The sequence below is a fragment of the Perna viridis genome, chromosome 4 (assembly GCF_037379345.1).
Source record: "Perna viridis isolate PV_CMFRI_1.1 ecotype Kerala chromosome 4, ASM3737934v1, whole genome shotgun sequence".
Taxonomy (NCBI): Eukaryota; Metazoa; Mollusca; class Bivalvia; order Mytilida; family Mytilidae; genus Perna; species Perna viridis.
In genome coordinates, this window is record NC_142448.1 from 33,037,018 (window position 1) to 33,055,443 (window position 18,426).

General features: G+C 33.5%; 1 protein-coding gene across 1 annotated transcript; it reads right to left on the reverse strand.

Moving 5' to 3' along the window:
* Window positions 1-935: 935 nt before the first annotated feature.
* Window positions 936-5,743, reverse strand: LOC148619805 (uncharacterized). Its single transcript, XM_088576959.1, has 2 exons — window positions 5,600-5,743; window positions 936-2,511 (listed from the first exon to the last, which is right to left on the reverse strand). The coding sequence occupies exons 1-2, from the start codon at window positions 5,721-5,723 to the stop codon at window positions 1,136-1,138; spliced, it is 1,500 nt and encodes a 499-aa protein (XP_088433085.1). The 5' UTR covers window positions 5,724-5,743; the 3' UTR covers window positions 936-1,135.
* Window positions 5,744-18,426: the final 12,683 nt, after the last annotated feature.

The following is an 18,426-nucleotide window of genomic DNA, read 5'->3' on the forward strand; positions in this document are numbered from 1 at the left end:
ATTTAAGTCGTTGAGTCAATAAATCTGTCATACAGTTGTTCATAAAGGATGATTGGTACACTAGTGGATTGCTACGTCGAGGGTTTCAAAGTTCTGAAAGAAAGGAAAATATTTTCTCTGTGCCCTGAACATGTTTTTACCAAGTACATGTACACACTTTTTATTGCTTTTTTTTTTTTTTTTTTTTTTTTTTTTTTTGTAAACAGCAACGGGTAACAGTTTCGTCTCACCTTTATGAAATAATTTTGAGCTGCCGAAAAGTAACTTAGGATCGGCTATCTAAAGCGTTGAAAAATTAAACTATAAAAATTTCAGATACATGAAGAGTTTTTTTTTCAAGAAATGAATTATAAGTTGCTTTGTTGCAGCCTAAGTCCACTTACGATTAGTATCATGTGTACTTAACAAACAAATTCAAACGTACGTGGTATTGAAATACAATGTAGTAAAGTACAGGGACTATTCTAGCGATCTATTTTCATCGAGAGTGTAGGTTAGCTTATTTTCTGAATCTACATGTAAGGGGACTTCCAGGCTTATTTCCTAGTGATTGCCCAAATTTCGCACAATATTATTTATAACAAAATTTTCCAACAAAAAGGAAGGGTTCAGACCCTGATTCCTCTACTAGCGTAAGAAGCGTTTTCCAAATTTAACGCGTGCTAATTTAGCATAAATTTGATAAAACGTTAACGATATGAAGAATGACACTTGTGGTCGTCGTTTGTTGGTGCGCACTGTAACCACACGTTTGAGACAAGTAGTGAAACTATACCAAAATCGTTAAAACTGTGAATATGACATTAATTAAGGATACATGTTCATGCAATCATTTTTCCATACATTTCAAATTGAAAGAAACATACATGTAGATATGTATTACTGTAACAGTTTGACAGGGATAATTATACATACAACAGAGTAAGTTGGTTTTTTTTCTTTTATTCTATTTCTATTTCAAAAAGTTCTACAGGTCTAATATTTATCAATTTTTTAATGCAACACTTTTTGCGGACTTAACAATCACCTCCTATTCATACAACGTCGTCATCACTGTCCTCAAAATAATCTATAACCTCCTAATTTAAGTAAATATGTTAAATTTCCCAAAACTGTAATTCGCATTGTGCGATCCCTAATCAGACTCTCGTGTCTCCAAATGGTATAGTTTTTCGTCAAGTAAATCAGCACCTTTGAACATTGCATCAGCCCGTTTCGTCGGAAAAAGATCGTAGTCATTTTCATTCAAACTTTCTTCGTTATTATTGATTGACTTGTGGTCTCTATCGGTCGTTTCTGTGGGTCGTTGTTGTAATTTTAATAATGTGTTTTTATTTATTGTCTTTTGTTCATCAACGGTTTTGGTCAATGGGTGTTTTGCCTTTGTAATCTTTTTGTTGTTTTCGATATCGCTCAACTGGTTTTGTCCCTGTTCATACTCTTCATTGTTGTTTTCATCGTTTGTAGTGGATAATTTGCTATTTCTCTTTTCATTATCACCATGTTCGATATCTGATGGTTGTGTTTCAGAAAATTGCTCACGGTTCCTAGACAGTGGCATCACAGAGATCTTCGTTTTTTCAAAATGTGCTTCGTTTTGCTTATTCTCACCATTTTGCTCTAAATCTCTCTCTTCCTCGTTCTTATTAACGCTAACTTGGATACCTTGTTTTCCATTCTCTGATTGGTTTTGGAGTTTTGCTTTCCTTTCTGTATCTTTCAGCTCTGTAAGTTGCTTTTCATCTTCAACATGTAAGAGTTGGTTGTGTAACTTTTCTACGACTGGTTGTAGTTTATCACGCAGTTGGTGTATAGTATGCAATTGGTTCTCTAGTAGTTTGTCTTGGTGTGTATCCAGTTTGTTCTTTTGTGGTTTGTCAGTGGTATCTTGTACTTCGTCTCTTTCTTGTTTCTCACTAATTGACACCTTTTTATCCTCGCTAATTTTATCTCGTATGTTTTTATCTATGCGACGGGCATTTTCGATATCTTTAAGAGCGGTCGTAATATTAATTTCCGTTACGGGCCTTTCTTGTCCACCATTGAATTCAGTGTTTTGTTTCTGAGATTGACTTGGATTTCTCCTAGATTTATCATTTTCAGTTTTTGTAGATAGTATATCATCAGCATTTAAATCAGCCGGTAATTTTTGTTTTTCTATAGAAATTTTCGATGCCATGATTTCCATGATCTCCCCTAATTTATTGATTTCATTTTCATCTTTTGATAATTGTGTTTGTAGTTTAGTTTCAGCAGTCTTCAAAATATCCTGAATTTCTTTCGTCGCTTCGAATTGTTTTTCTAATGCTTTTTCAACATTTTCGAGTTTGGTTTTCGTCCTCTGTACAGTGTTAATTCTATCCTCAAACACGTTTTCGGCTTTATCCAAACCATTTAGGACTTCGTTGTTTTCTGAAATTTGTTTTTCGATAGTCTGTCTAGCTGCATTAGAACTTTTAAAGTTCTGACGTGCTTCTACTCCGACAACAGAACGGATTTTCTGGATACTAGCTGCAAATAGACATGGACAATTTCCAAATGTGGAGCTATTTGCATTGCAAGATTTATCTTAGAAATTTTGCGTCGAGTGATTTTTTTACGAAATAGACTAAGTGTTTGTCGTTTCGTTTGCTTGTTGTTTTTTTTTAACGATTCTAATTCTCATTTTAATTTTATAGTATATAGTGAGTTAGGAATATTTCCCTTGGAAATAAATTATTGTAACACAAAACACGATCAGGTTCTGGACTAAATTGATAAATGATGATAACAAATTGTCATCAATTTTGTATAGGTTCATGTTTAAAGGGTCCATAGAAATACACAAGAATACCCCAGAATATCCCAAAACATTATAGAATAATCATGATAATTAAATAAATTCTTGCAAACACTAGCCACAAATCATTGAATAAACAAATATTATCGAACGATTAGTTTTCAACAGAAGGTAATTATAAATAAAAATAAAATCAATCACCGAAATTACCGCCTGTAATTATCGACACACTGTGGTATTCTTGGGTATTTCTATGGTCCGATGTTTAAACTTCATATACATGTAGGGAATCCGTTGAAATTTAAAAGAATTTCATATATGTAAAATCTATGTTTGGCGATTGTGATTTAAGTTTCATCTGGAATGATTAAATACCGATGGACAGATTGTTATTAAAAAGTCTCATGAGCAAAACCTGTATGATCAGTTCATTCAGAACTGATTTTCCAAACTGAGTAATTATTCTAGGGGAGAATTCTAATCTTCTTTTAATGGAGAATTTAAACCTAATTTATATGTACCGAGGCTTAATATGACTGACCGAATATATATAGCCAACCTTAAATGCTCAAATATTGAATTTCCGATTGAAACTGGACGATGGTCCGGAATACAGAGAATAAATAGAGTCTGTCATCTTTGCAACGATGGTTTGGGAAGTGAATTTCACTACCTTTGTGTATGTAATATTCAAAGTACTCATGTACTGAATCAATTTATGTCGATTACAAGATAATTGCAAATGCTACCAAGCTTTACAAATCTAAAGGCTCTGGCGATTCCTCTATCAATTCTTCGATCTAAATTGATAATAATGATATCACAAATCTTCGTGTATTCGTTATATACATATACCACAATACTACTTTCAAATCCCGAGAGAATATAAACTAAGGGGGATGTTGTCAGTCTGTAATGTGCAAACATAAAAAAAAACTGAGCCAAGCCATCTTTATCAGAAAAAAATATAACAATTTATTTTAACAATGTATACTGAACCTATATGCTTACTTATTTATGTGACTAAGTGACATTGATGTCTTGTCGTACTGTATATATTGTGTGAATGCATGTTTGCTTGTGTTTTGTCCTCTTGTACACACATGCGTCTAAAGGTAAATAAAGTATCTGTCTAATAATGAGTTATTGGTGAATCCATAGATCTGTTCAGAAAGTCGTATGATCAATTTTTGGAAAGGAAAGGTAAAAAAGTACGGATATGGTGAAAAGCACCAAATGCACCAGCGTATAACTTAAATCCTAAATAGTAAATACCTTCAGAAGACTGACTCTATCTGGATCTCAAACTGAACTAGATATACATAGAAAAAATTATTACAAGCAGTTACGCAATCGATCTCCAAACTTTGATTCGCTTTTCCACAAGTTATTTCTTAGGTTTAAGCATTTCTTTGATACAGATGAAACTATTTTTATTCTTGAAAGGGTTAAAAAACAGTCACGAAATAAATTTTAAAGACAAATGTTATATTTACATGTTCATATAAATACAGTTTTATATTGTACCGGAATCATGGGCATGCAAGTAAGAAAACGTCTGTAAAACGGTCTTTCTTTCGGAAGTATTGAAAAAGCTTATTATATACGCTTCGTAATATCGCAAGACTCATGATTTATTGTTTTCGTATAATTGTAGGCACGAGACCACATTTTTTTAAGCGCATTTCAATATACACATTTTAACAGATGAAAAAAATTCCACCGGTGCAAACTGAATAAAACTTCTCTGGCCTAAAGATACCTACAAGGTGGATTATAGATCTAAATTTTTGAAAAATGCCATCGTTTTCTGAAATTAATTCATAAGACCTGTAGATGGGGTGAACATGACAAATGAACTGAATTAAAAGTCCTAAACTTTAACATCTTCCACTGGACTAAATCACAACTTATAGTCAGAAATGACTAATAAAAAAATTGACCTATTTTTCTACCAATTAAGACAAAACTTTAGCAAATAAATTTCTGGTAAAAAATATGAAAAAAATGAGGAAGGTACCTACTACCAAAGTTGGAACTATTTCCCCCTTTCAGTGTTTCAAGAACTAAAATTCATTTCATTATTAACCAGCACCAATTTGATTACACAAGACATGATTTATATTTTTACAGTGGATTTATAAAATGTTGTTAGCGCTCGTCGAGACGATAAACGGTGAAGATGAAGAAAGGTAAACCATTAGTATAATTAACCTAAATGTACCCCGTGCAGGTCCGGGTGTTAAATGAATAGGCCTGCAGCAACGCTAAGCTTGTCGTAAAAGGCGACTAAATAGTGCTCAGAACCCTAGCCGGGGCCTAGGGCGCTCTGCCCACAGAGCAACTGGGGTGTGTGCCCCAGGTGGTGGAATGGGGTACCCCTGGCGTGTTACATGCTGGGGTTGTCAGGCTATAATACGGAAAACCTGACCGCAAACCATAGTGGTGCACCGTGTTGGGAAACATGCCACGTTCCTCGCACTTTAAAGAACCCTACTGTGGTATTCTCCCGGAGTAGGAACCATAGGTTTCCGCCACAAGAGGCTAAATTGCCCGACCCTACCCACCTCTCCCTATTTCCAGTGGCAATCTAAATTTGTCGACCCCATTGTCCTTGTGTCCCATCCCTTTTTCATTTCATCATCATTTCATGTTCATTTTATCATCAATTTCATGTTCATCGTCTGAATATAGCTGAAATATTGCTGCTCGGACGTTAAACCCCAACAAACAAACAAACAAATCTAAATGTACATACATGTACTTGTCGGCGATCTTTACCAAAATATATTAACATGTGGGAACTAACGTGATACTTACACCATAAGTTGTTATTTGGTGCATCTTTCTCTGCGTCGGTTTTCTTAATCCTAATTCCAGTAATCGGTGAACAATAAATTAAGTTCAACATGAGCACAGCCGAAAATAAGTATAGTCCCAACATTTTCAAAATTCCGAAATGACAATTTCTTGAAAATTGAGAACGATATTTAGATTAATAGTAATTAGTTCTTTTATATAGTGAATTAATTAACCATCTGCTCCAATTTCTCTGAGTCAATAATGAATTATTTACGTAACTACAGTTAATTTATTACTCATTAATAATTTAAGAACAAGGACTTTTTTTTCAAATTTGAATGTGAAATTCAATTCGCTGTCATAAAAAAAAACTTACATGTTTTTATGTTTTTAACAAACGCATGACACCAACATAGAGTACATGTACTTATATATAGGTTTACACTTGCAACACTGCTTCAATTTTAATATTTAAAAAAAAGTTCTTCAGTAAATATAAGCTACTTTAAAAGCTTCATAATAAAAATAACTGTCCTGGCAAGATACTAAAGCTGTGTGTGTTTTAGTTTTGAGTCTGTTTTGGTTTGTTTGATACATAACTGTCTAGTTGATTGTGTCATTTATTTATGTAATCAAATATGTTACGACCTTTATAAAGCAGATTTTTATCACAAATTGATCTCACGACATTATGATAAATGTAACTTGAAAATATTACTTTTTTTTTCGAAATTGAAAATTGAATAGTATATCTAACTGTTTATAGGAAAATTAAGAGTTAAGTAGCAGTCTTTGTAAGAATCATGCAAAATCTGTAAAATGTGATACACCCCAAAAAAGGCTACATACTTTTTTATTTTTGTAATTAAGTTGTTTTATGGGTCTATATTATGAAATGTGTAATTATTCATTCAAATCTGCATGCTCTTAGGATATAATAAACACTGAAAATCAAATAGATTCTATTGTATTTGAGTGTCATTTACAGAGTTATCTCCCTTAATTTCGAATCTTTAGTGCATTCTATATAATTTTTATCTCCAAAGAACACGGGTTATATGAAAGACTGAAGGTAAATTTCTGTTTACTATGGCAATTCAAACAAAATATGAAAAATATGTAGGCTTTTCACCCACGAATCACATTTTGCATGATTCTTAGCTGGAGTGCTACTTAGTCTCATTTTATAATTGTGTATAAAAGATGGTGCATCATACGCCTATCTGACTGACTAAAGATTTTTAAAATATGTACACGATGTTTTGTAAATTAGTTTGCACTTTAAAAAAGCATTTTTTTTCTTGCTCTGTTCTGTAAGCAAGAAAAATGTACATCTACAGTGAATGTCTTACTTCAAATTGTCATGTAATTATTATTATAGATCTAGGGTAATTTGAAAATTAAATGAAAATAATATTTATTTACGAAAGTTTACAAGTTACAGACTACATAAAAGTATTACAAAACAAACAAGCAACTCGTAGCCATATGTCCCCAGTCGCGGAAAAATGTTTAAGTGCAAAAGCCCCATAACCCCGGTAAAATTTGTTGAATCATAATGGCGGTGCAATATGATCAACCTAAAATCTTGATTAAGAACCTACAAAATTTGAATAAAATCCATCAAGCAGTTTCTCAGGAGTTGCGTCCACAAGTGTGACCAGACGGGCACCAGTAATCTTATGTCCCCATCCGCGTAGAGGCGGGGGACAAAAAATGAAAATTTGACAATGAAACTTGTGTCACAGGTATTACAATACTTTAGAAATGTTTGTGAACGACGCCGTGCATTTATTATTTTTTAAATCTGTATAAATATAATTATTATAAGCAATGTGTACTCGATTTATTTTTAAGTACCAGTCCATATAAAACTTATACACTGCCTCATGTAGAGGTGATTCGTGGTGTAGAAAAACCAACCAAACAATTTATACTTTTTTTTATCTACAAATACTATACTTTTGAGTAATAATAGTCCTTTATGTATTCAGATGTATAAGTTTGAGAAAACCATACATCGATCTCCCACTAAAATCAACAAAATTAAGCCGAATCAAGAACGGTAACTCTTGCGAAGTGCCAATTTCATACACAATCTATATAATTTTATCTCGGAAGCGCAACGACCAAATGAAAAACTAAGACTGCTTATATGATCAGTAGCTGTTTCTGAACAAGAAAAAAGTGAGTTCAGTGGGTTTTTGACATGCATGAATCACCTCCTGTCTGATATTGATAAAGACTGCAACTTAATTGATTTTTTTCTTCAAAATGTTCATTTCCCCCTCAGGTCTATGATTTCACTTTTATTTTTAATATCTAAGTAGCCACCAAGATAAACATAGTAGCAGGGACAACTTTTGTTGGTATGGCATGTCGTACATTGTACCTAAAACTTTTTTGGAAAAATTAACCAAAAAAAAAACAGGATATTTACCATGCTCCCAGATCCCATAGCAAGGCGTCTGACCACCACACCAATCGATATTTGGGTGCTACGCCTATAAATAGCTGACTTGTGTACGACTTAAAAAGTTGTAGCGTAGTATGATAAATTGGATTGTGTAATGATCATAATATGTTCATAATCCGTTTCTTTGAGAGAAAAAAAACTGCGCAACAACAATTATTGATTGATATCTGAATAAAAATCTTTAAAGATCCATGTGAAAGAATGACAAAAACAAATATTCACCTTCCGGAAGTGACATGTCGCAGAGAGAATGCAAAATAACAAATTTTGTACCCAATAATTGTTTTAAAAACTTAATCGATGTCTTGGACGTCTTAAAATACAACTGAAATAGCATAAGAGAATTGGCAATACTTTATGAGAACGTCAAATTGCAATCAAGTCATCCCTTTTACTTTCGTCCCGAACTCAGTTCTAAAGACAAACAATATGAAAATGCCCGAATTTTTGGTTAAAGAACAAATGCGTTAATACCGTTCTAAACACGCTTAAATATTATATTTAATATTTCTTGACTATTCAGTTATCTCTGCTGACTACGTACTGCTCATGCATGTTGTTCTGCATATTCCTTTTATAATGAAAACTCAAACTCGTTAAAAAAATGCTGAGTTCACAAAAGGCTTATACAATAAACATATCGGCTGTTTTTAGCCACACTTTACTATTATAGTTTCCTATGGATTTTTGCAGTTTGAAATTAAGAGCCTTGGGCAAAGAAACTAGCTTACAAACTAATCGTACTTCATACATTGTAATAGAAAAGTTTTATACTAGCTTACAAACTTTTCGTAATTCATGAAACAATTTAAATTATTAAACTAGACTGTTTTTATATTTATTGTATGCCTCATCAAATTAAACAGTATAATGATGTATACAAAGCGAGATAACTCTGCTTGCTCAAAAGATCTGTAAAAAAAGAAAGAATGTTTTGAAATTGTGATCAGGTTATATAAAATAATCTTGTTCAGACAGTTTACATAAAAATTATGCAAGTTCTGATGAATTATAGTCAAAGTCAATAATTGCGTTATTTAGTTTTTCAATAAATTAGAATCGCGGACTAAGTTCGAAATTCTTAACAATCTTACGCCAGCAATGCTAGAGGTTGTCTGGCACGCTATTTTCTGACTTGGTGCCATCCTAACATCTAGCATCTGACATGTTGAAAGCTACCGCAAATGTTAATTAGCTAAACACGTGTTTTAAAATACTTTATGTCTTTTATTTACATAAAAGAAGTTTAACCAACCAGAAATCGAACGATAAAAATCCTAAATATTTGTTAAATACCTAGAAAACATTTGTAATGAAGACAGTTGTCAAAATGACCAGCAATTTTGAATTAGGTCACAAATTTTACGGAATACAATATATTTTTGACAAAACGAACTTAAAGTTGGTAAAGGCAATTCCTTGGTTAATTTAATATGTTCGTTTCGCAAATTTTCAAAACCGTAATTTTATCAACCGGAATTGCACACTTAAAAAGGCTAACAACCCAATAAGAAGTACATTTTAACTGCTTTTACAAAGGATTTCCAGGATTGCTGGATTTTCTCATCAGGTTAGTCATTTGTTTTTCTTCAGTTTAGTCACCTTCCGCCGTGTTATGGTAAAGAAACTATATAAAGCGTTTTAAAAGGCAAATAGTTAACTATAATTCTGCCAATTTCAAGGAACGGCGGAACGAGCGTTATGCAATATGGCGCTCGAAAGTAAGAGGGGGTATGAAGGAACGGAATTCCAACCTCTTACGTTGTAGGCGTATAACAATCTGTGTGTGTGGAGATTCTTGATCTGTCAAAAACATGCACGTCATTACTAAAAATTGTGGATAAAACTCGAAAACCAATGTGTATAGCCAATTTTTCACGGAGTTAAATTGATCAGCATGGTGAGACAGACCTATTCCGAAATTTTCATAATATCTATTGATCGACGTTGGAATTATTGCCCTTGAAGATTGAAAAATGACTTTGAGAGATTTATTTTATAATATGAAAACCGGGTAGGTTACTAAGATGTTCTCTATTGATTAAATGGCTCTTGTGACAATAATACAGTAAGGTCAAGAGTCCAGTTTTACAAAGCTTAAAAGGCTATTTTTGACCAGGTAAGCGATTCAGGCCCTCTAAAGCCTCTAGTTTTTGTTAGAAGGAGTAATAGACTGGTATCATATTATTCGCTACGACTTACATCAGGAACCAGATTACATGTACTAAAACGTTTTAATAATTTCCGCCACATTAAAAATAATTTCTGATTGCTGCGTCTTGCCATTTCATTAAATAGATATTCCTTTCCATTATTCGACAAATGCGATGCATGTATGGGGCTGTCTTGTGAACAGAGTTTTACGGACAGACGAGAAATATTTGTTTTGCAATTTCTGTGAACACAGTCAGGTTGTTGCTTAATTTTGTGGGTAGTATTTTGTAAATATCCCAATCCATTTCATGGACGTTGTTTCATACTGACATTCAACTTATTAACTGGTCGTTACTTTTATTGACTCAAATAACCAGGTGATCACATCACTATCAGTAACCTATTTCTTCGCCAGATATGATACTAGTTACCATGTATCCATCTGCATCATGAAAACTGATTTATTCAACGTGTCATAGTTTTCCTTTCCTCTTTCGTATACCCCGGACTTGACTTTTTATGAACAACTCAGCTGGTGTTTCTAGAAAAGCAGTGGACGCTTACCCTACCGGTGCACCTGGTCCATGCTCCCAGTTTTTAGTGGAGTCCGAGTTGCTCATTTACTTTTGTTACTTTGTATGTATTAGTTTAGTCGTATGGGGTTGGGGTCACCTATATTGACCCGAGGTGATCGAAATCCAACTTAACTTTGACTTGATACAGGATTCATATGAAAATACCTATTTAATGACACCTTTATTTCCGCTAGTATCTTGTTTCTCTTGATTACTTTTATATATCAATATTGATACAAATTTGTAACCCCCTCATGCATTTATTTCGATTACGATTGTCATATTGGTCATGGAAAGTGAAATTACCTTAATTTTGACTTGATTAGTAATATTTATCGATCTATTTCGGTCTGTTTACATTGATATTTACAAGCCGTAACGCTTAATTTTACGTCCTGTTGAAATGATACAGTTAGTTGACGCTATTTATGATTATGGTTCCTTAGGAAAGTATCCTTACCAGATGTTGAGATCATTATATATATGATTTGTATTATTTTTATTAGCAAACATTGCGTTTTCCTTTCTGGAGAAAACATAACCTGCGACCGCCATTCCTGTTTACATTTTACCGGGACATTGCACGTGTTTGTGAGAAGTATTCTGATTGGTCAGTGGGGATATCATTAGCATATAAAAAGAGGCCTACTTTTGGCTTCAAGCAGATTCTGAATCTCAATGGCTGCTTGAGCAGTCACTTCCGAAGTAAAACAAAAAACAAAAAAACAGAACCATACCAATCTTGGCTTAGTATCACTATGAGTGATAAACACCAGAGAAAATCTGAATTAGGCATGGTATGATACCTATTCACATATGCAAATTAGCCATATGCTTGGATGAGTCATCCTCCTTTGGGATTTCCCCTGTTAGCTGTCAACTTGGTTGAAATTATATACCGTATGGAGAATTTGATTCAAAGTTCCAAATAAACTTCTAGTGGATGATTACTCACCAGATAACCTTCTATGAGTTGTATAAAACCTTCTGTAGGCTTAAATTATTTTAAAAACCAACATCAGGTACTGATAGGACACTAGGACCAAATTGGGTTTTAGAGAAAAAGGATATTGATTTTGTCATGTCATTGTTGTATTGAAAAGAAGATTATTTATTCGTATAAATATTATGAACCTATCCTGACTTTGTGTTGAATCAACCAAATACCAAATCAAAGGGATCCATGCAAATGAATGTTTCGGTTTGGCCTTTTTAATCAATACGAATAAACCATTCGGACTGAAAGACGCCTAAACCGTTACAATATTTTGGTGTAGTTGGGCATAAAGGTAATAATGAAAGGTCTGTTCGCCAGTGTTTCTACAAGCTCGAGAAATTCAGATGATGTAAGATATCAAATTATAATTTGATGAAGTTTGACAATTTTACTTTGCATGTTTGACTCGCAAAATATGGCCCGATTGTACACTGCTTCCCCTATCAATTTTATATTTTCAAAGTATATGACGTGCTACAATACATTACCCACAAAGGTCTAATTCACGTTGGCTGGTCTCTTATATCTAGGAAGTACATAAGAATGATTTTTTTTTTGGCTTTTCTATCCATGTGCATCGTTCATATTTACAAATACAATCTACTTGGTGAATGTGTTGTTATTTGAACTGTTTCTTTTTACAAAAAATACAACTGCTCTGATGAAGTGGCTTTTCTAGAATATCCCAGTGCTCCATCCATTGAAAACTGCTATTAGATCTATCTGGTTATCGGCAGATTTATGTGTGATTTCCTACCCTACAACCATGATGAGTATGAGCAAGACATAAGCACCAAACAAAGTGAAAATCACCACGTCTCAGAAAGAATGAATTCCTACATGTAATTAATGTTAAAAGTGGAAGGTAAGATAAAAAGTGTGTTACTACAAAAAATATGGCACAAATCAGATCTATTCATACAGAAAAAAAATACTGTAAACCGTGAAATTTTTGCGGCGGTTTTATTTTGAACAATTTATAGTACGTTCTCATTATATACTGTAAATACCGGTACTTCTCAGCACATAAAACATCATCCATAAAAAGTTCAAATAGTATATGAAATCAATGTTATATATATAATAATTTTTAATGTTTACAGTTAAACATTACAGCTAATAAATAACTACCTTTTTACAATAACTAATACTTGTATGTTTAATACTCGTGTGTTTGATACTGGATATTTTCACTCACATTTTCTAATTCAGCAAATAAAAATAGTCCAAGTACAGTCGTATGGGTTGGGGGTCACCTATATTGGCCCGAAGCGAGGTGGTCGAAACTCAATAGGACTTAACTTGGACTTAACACAGGATTCATATGAAAATACCCGCGTTTTAAGACACCATTATTAACTAACCTGTTTAAATACTCATCTGTATAAAGACACATATTAGTTAAGGAGTTAGACCTAGGGTAAGGTACACAACTCATGAAATCAGTGATATGTTTGTATTATATTCCTTTTCACCAAAGCCTCTCAAGCTTTCGTTTGAAACAGAATAAAATGAATCCAAGTTAATTAGACGCTGACATAACATTGATGTAAAATGCTGAATACAGACGTTCCAATTTTCAAGAGTTGTGTCCCTTACCCTAGGTCTACCTTCTTAAATAAATAAAATATTCGTATTAGACCACTAAATCCGTACGAAATATTCAATTTATTCGTGCTTTTGTTACTTTGTATGTATAATTTTAGTTACTTTATGTTCTTTGTTGTGTATATCTGTTTTCCATGTATGGTCTTTGTCCATGGATTACATTCTTTTGATTACTGCTAGAAGCTTGGTTCCTGTGATTATTCTTTCATATACATGTAAGTCTCAGCATTTATTAATAATCATATCTATAAAATTCAAATCACATTCTGCCAATACAAAAACGGTTTCATCAGTGTTTGGTCAATTTCATTTGGTCAATTTCATTGAAATTATAACTTGCATACTTCTACATGTGAATTGAATTTGTGAAAAGTAGGCAGATCTAATTTTTTTTAATTGTGTATATTTGGGCTAAAGTCCATCAGAAAGTTGTTTTTCTCCTGTTTTCTTCCTTCTGCCAAGGATAAATGAAATATAATTTCTTGTTGCTTAATTAACTTTTGATAATAGATTTTTTTCCTTTTGTGCTATTGAAAGTAAACTCTTTTAATACATTGCTTTTTTTAATTTAATATGTAAATGCCAAAAAAAAAATTTTAATTTTTGTTTTGCGTGCCGGGTGTTTTCTGTTACTTAATTATTTTGTACATTTGTAACAGTAACTTGTGTGTATTTCAAAACCCCTATCAATCAACATCTGATGTAGATATCTCTAAAGCAACATTCGTAAAGAAACATTTATTCTTTGTCTTTTTTGTACTGTAAAAAAACCCCATGTATTTCGAACCTGTCAATCTTTATTAAAAGATATTGAAGCTTTTTTTTATCAAATGTTCAAAATGAATGTTTCGCAGCATTTATTATTTATTTAGCTGGTGGATTCGTGAAGCACGTGCAATGAATTATATACCGGAAGTTGAGATTCTGTATTTAAACCAACTAAAATCCATATTTAGGCCAGTAAATTCTATATGAAGACCAATAATTTTTTTTCTCGCCAAAACAATAGTTGAAAGATGATTCTCTATAAAAAGGTCAATTTCTATTGTATTTAAACACATTTGTTATTAATAATCGGATACAATGTATCAACGAGTGTCTTATTGCTAACGTTTTCTACAACATATACTGAGTTCATTGAATTTTTGTGACAGATTTTTTATCAGGATATACAATGATTATGAAAGGAAATTTTTCGATTTTAGAATCAGACTTATCAAATTGGTTTAGATGTAATCGTTTGCTTAAATGCTTAGATACCAGTCCATATAAAATTAAGACACTACCTATAGTAAAGTGATTCATGGTGTAGAAAAACCCACCGAACAAACGATGCTTTTTTCAATCTACATATGCTATATTTTCACATAGCGATAATCAGTTCTACATTCAGATCTGCACTTTTTAGAAAATCATACATTTATCTACCACTAAAATCAACCAAATGAAACCAAATCAAGAACGATAACTCTTGCAAAGTGCCAATTTCATATGCATTCTATATAATTTTTTATCTCAAAAGCGCAACAACCAAGGGAAAAAACTAAGACTGGTTATGTGATCAGTAACTGTTTCTGAAGAAGAAATAAAACTGAATTCGGTGGGTTTTTGACATGCATGAATCATCTACTGTCTGATATTTATAAAGCTCCTCTATTTACATCACAGATTTTTTTAACCCTTTCATTTCATTGACACATTGATACACAGATCTACAGTCAACTAATTAAAAGTAACAAAATTGAAGCAATAATAGAAGAAAGGGACATGGATACAAATGTACATGTAGATCTCGTTCCACTTTAACGATATCGCCGTTATATAGTAAATGGTTGCTTCTTTCCATTTTAGACTACACATCTTGGTAAATCACCATTTTTACTTTCAGTGTACACATGATTTCTGACCGCTTGTTTTGTCATTATATCTTTCATTCTCCTTGATTTGCGAGATTTCGATAAATTTTCCCGCATTTCTTCCTCGGTAGTGGTTTGGGCAATGTCGTACACAGTCATAAACTTTGAAGCAACGATCGGTATTACTAAGGAAAAGAGAACCAATCCGAGCACAGTAGCGATCGAACCTAATATTCTCCCGAGCAAAGTTTTAGGGACCATATCCCCGTATCCCAATGTTGTCATGGAAACAAATGTGTACCACCACGTAGCGGGAATGCTTGTAAAATCTGCCGTCTTTTCTGACATGTAAATAGCATTTGATAAAACAACCACAGCAACGCCTTGGTACAATACAAGAACAAGGATTTCTTTTAAACTTAGATTAAGGGTAAAACAAAGAATCGTAAAGGCTCTAACACTCTGCAAAACTCTGAAAATTCTCACAACCCTGAACACTTGAATATAAAGCAGAATGTCAAAGACAACGTGCAGCCCTTCGCTTTTGTAAGCTTCCATTATGTAACGAGCAATCGCACTCATAATAATTAAAATTTCAGCAACATTAATTTTATCCAAAAGAAAAAGCCTTATACTTCGACAGCAGGCACATCGACAAAGTAGGTCAATAGTAAAAAATATATTTGTAGCTACGTTAATATAGAAAAATATATAATAACTTGGGTTTTCTGGAATGGTCATTTTCTCTGCTGAAACGCAATGTTTTGGTTCCGGATCTGAGATGGAAACTCTTATTTTTTGATCTCGTCTTCGGAAGGAAGTTTGTTTAAAAGCTGCTGATATTTCTTGATTTTTTGTCATCAGTGCGCTATTAGTAAATGTCGAGTTTGGAGTATGTAGTAAGAATAATCCCTGATCAACGCTTTCTTTAGTTGGGAGAGGTGGGGTATATCCAAAGGTTGTCATTTTTTCAGTTGTATTCAACGTTGTGTTGTTATCAGTGATCACAGGAGGAAAGATAGGCAGAGGTTCATCTCCCTCAGGCAAGCGACCACCTAATGAATCAGTATCCCGATCCTTTATACACTTCAGCGGTCTCTCTGTTGCGTTTATAAGTACTCGACGAAATTCTGGCAAAGTGCTCACAGCAATAGTCAACACTGATGTCATTATGATCAGAGTAGATATAACAAAATATGCCTGAAATTATATAATGTAAATATTAAGGTAGCAGTCATTATAAATATCAGACAGGGGGTGATTCATGCATGTCAAAAACCCACACATTTCATTTTTATTTCTTATTCAAAACAGTTACTGACCACATGCACGTTATGTAAAAAACAACTGGTGCTTGAAGATGAAAAAAAGCATCGTTTGTCCGTATTGGACTTTTCCCATTTACACGATGCACTATCGCCGAAAAAAATCAATTAACTAATATAGCCAATTGGTCATACAGCATCCCACTTCTTCATTTAAACGACCAAAGAATAGGAATTTATCGCTGTAGTTTCTTTTTTCTTCGATTAATACTGTCTGTTACAATTGATAAAGATATCCGGTAATCTTAAACCCTTGGATTAATATATCTTTCGTCAAATAATCCTGCAGAATACCTGAGCAAAGATATCTATAGCATACTGTTATCTCTTCAGTATTAAAACAGGTATAAAATACTTAAACTATTTTCCTCAAAATTCAAAACCTCTCTATTCCATGAGAAAGGGTACCCAATGGAACCAATATTCCAGCGGAAATCAAAAGAATGTAGTCCAGTGTCAAAGACCAGACGTGGAAAAGAGACATACACAACAAAGAACATAAAGTAACTAAAATCATACATACAAAGTAACAAAAGTAAGTGATTGATTGATTAATTATTGGGGTTTAACGCCCGAGTAGCAATATTTCAGTTATATTCAGGCGATGAACATGAAACAGATGATAAAATGAACATGAAATGATGATGAAATGAAAAATGGGGTGGGACACAAATATAATAGGGTCGACAAATTTTGATTGCCACCGGAAATAGGGAGAGATGGGTAGGGTCAGGCAATTTAGCCTTCTGTGGCCGAGCCTTATGGTTCCTACTCCGGGATAATACCACAATAGGGTTCTTTAACGTTCAAGGAACGTGTCATCTTTCCTAACACGATGCACCACTACGGTCAGGTTTTCCGTATTATAGCCTGACAACTCCAGCATGTAACACGCCAGGGATACCCCATTCCACCACCTGGGGCATACATCCCAGCCCCGGCTAGGTTTCTGACCACTATTTAGTCGCCTTTACAACACCTTTAGCGCTGCTGCAGGTCTATTCTTTTGACCCGGACCTGCATGGGCTCATCGTTTTTGGAAAGAGAAAAGAGGAAAGCACAGATTTATGGTTATCCTTTATCTCTTCTTTGAAGATTGTGGTAGCAGTATAGGTCTTATTACTGCTATTATTTTCTACGGATTAAACTTTGGATGTAATACGTTTTGAAGACAAAGACAATGATGTTTTGGCTTTGTCTGCTGGTACGACAATATATTTGTCATGTATAGTAGACAATGTTTTTGCTACATCGGGGTCTTTGAATATTGATTTAGTGATGACACTCATTGACCCACTTAAAACTTTTATACGTTTAAAAATTAAAGACCTCACAGCTTTTATCTACTCTGACAGAGAATCAATGCCTCCTTGTTCTCGTTTTATCCATATTCTTGCCTAGTTCTACACGGGATCCATAATAAGAACTTTAAAGTTATAATTCCAATTTATGCAGCGTGGTTCACGGTGTTTTAGAAAGGACCTTGCGTAGAGAATCGTTTTGGATGATGTTTAAATCTTTAAAAAAATGTTTAGAGCCACAACTGATTATGGCAATGTGTAAAGTGGGGAAGACTGTATGATAAATAATGAAGGCTTGAGAAACTCCATTACACAAACAAATTGACAGGAACTGTGTTTTTCCATGGAAATATTCATAATATAAACAGTGTTCTCTTCAGTGAAAAGCCCTTTAAAAAAAGATCGCAAAGTATGCAGAGAATATCATTAAGTAAGACTTCAGAGAAAGCTGATAAGAGAATTACAATTATAACTATCACCCGGTAAGGTCAGAATAAAGCTTTAACTTAGTTCTAACAACAAAAATGACAAATGGGTATCGAAAGAAGAAAGT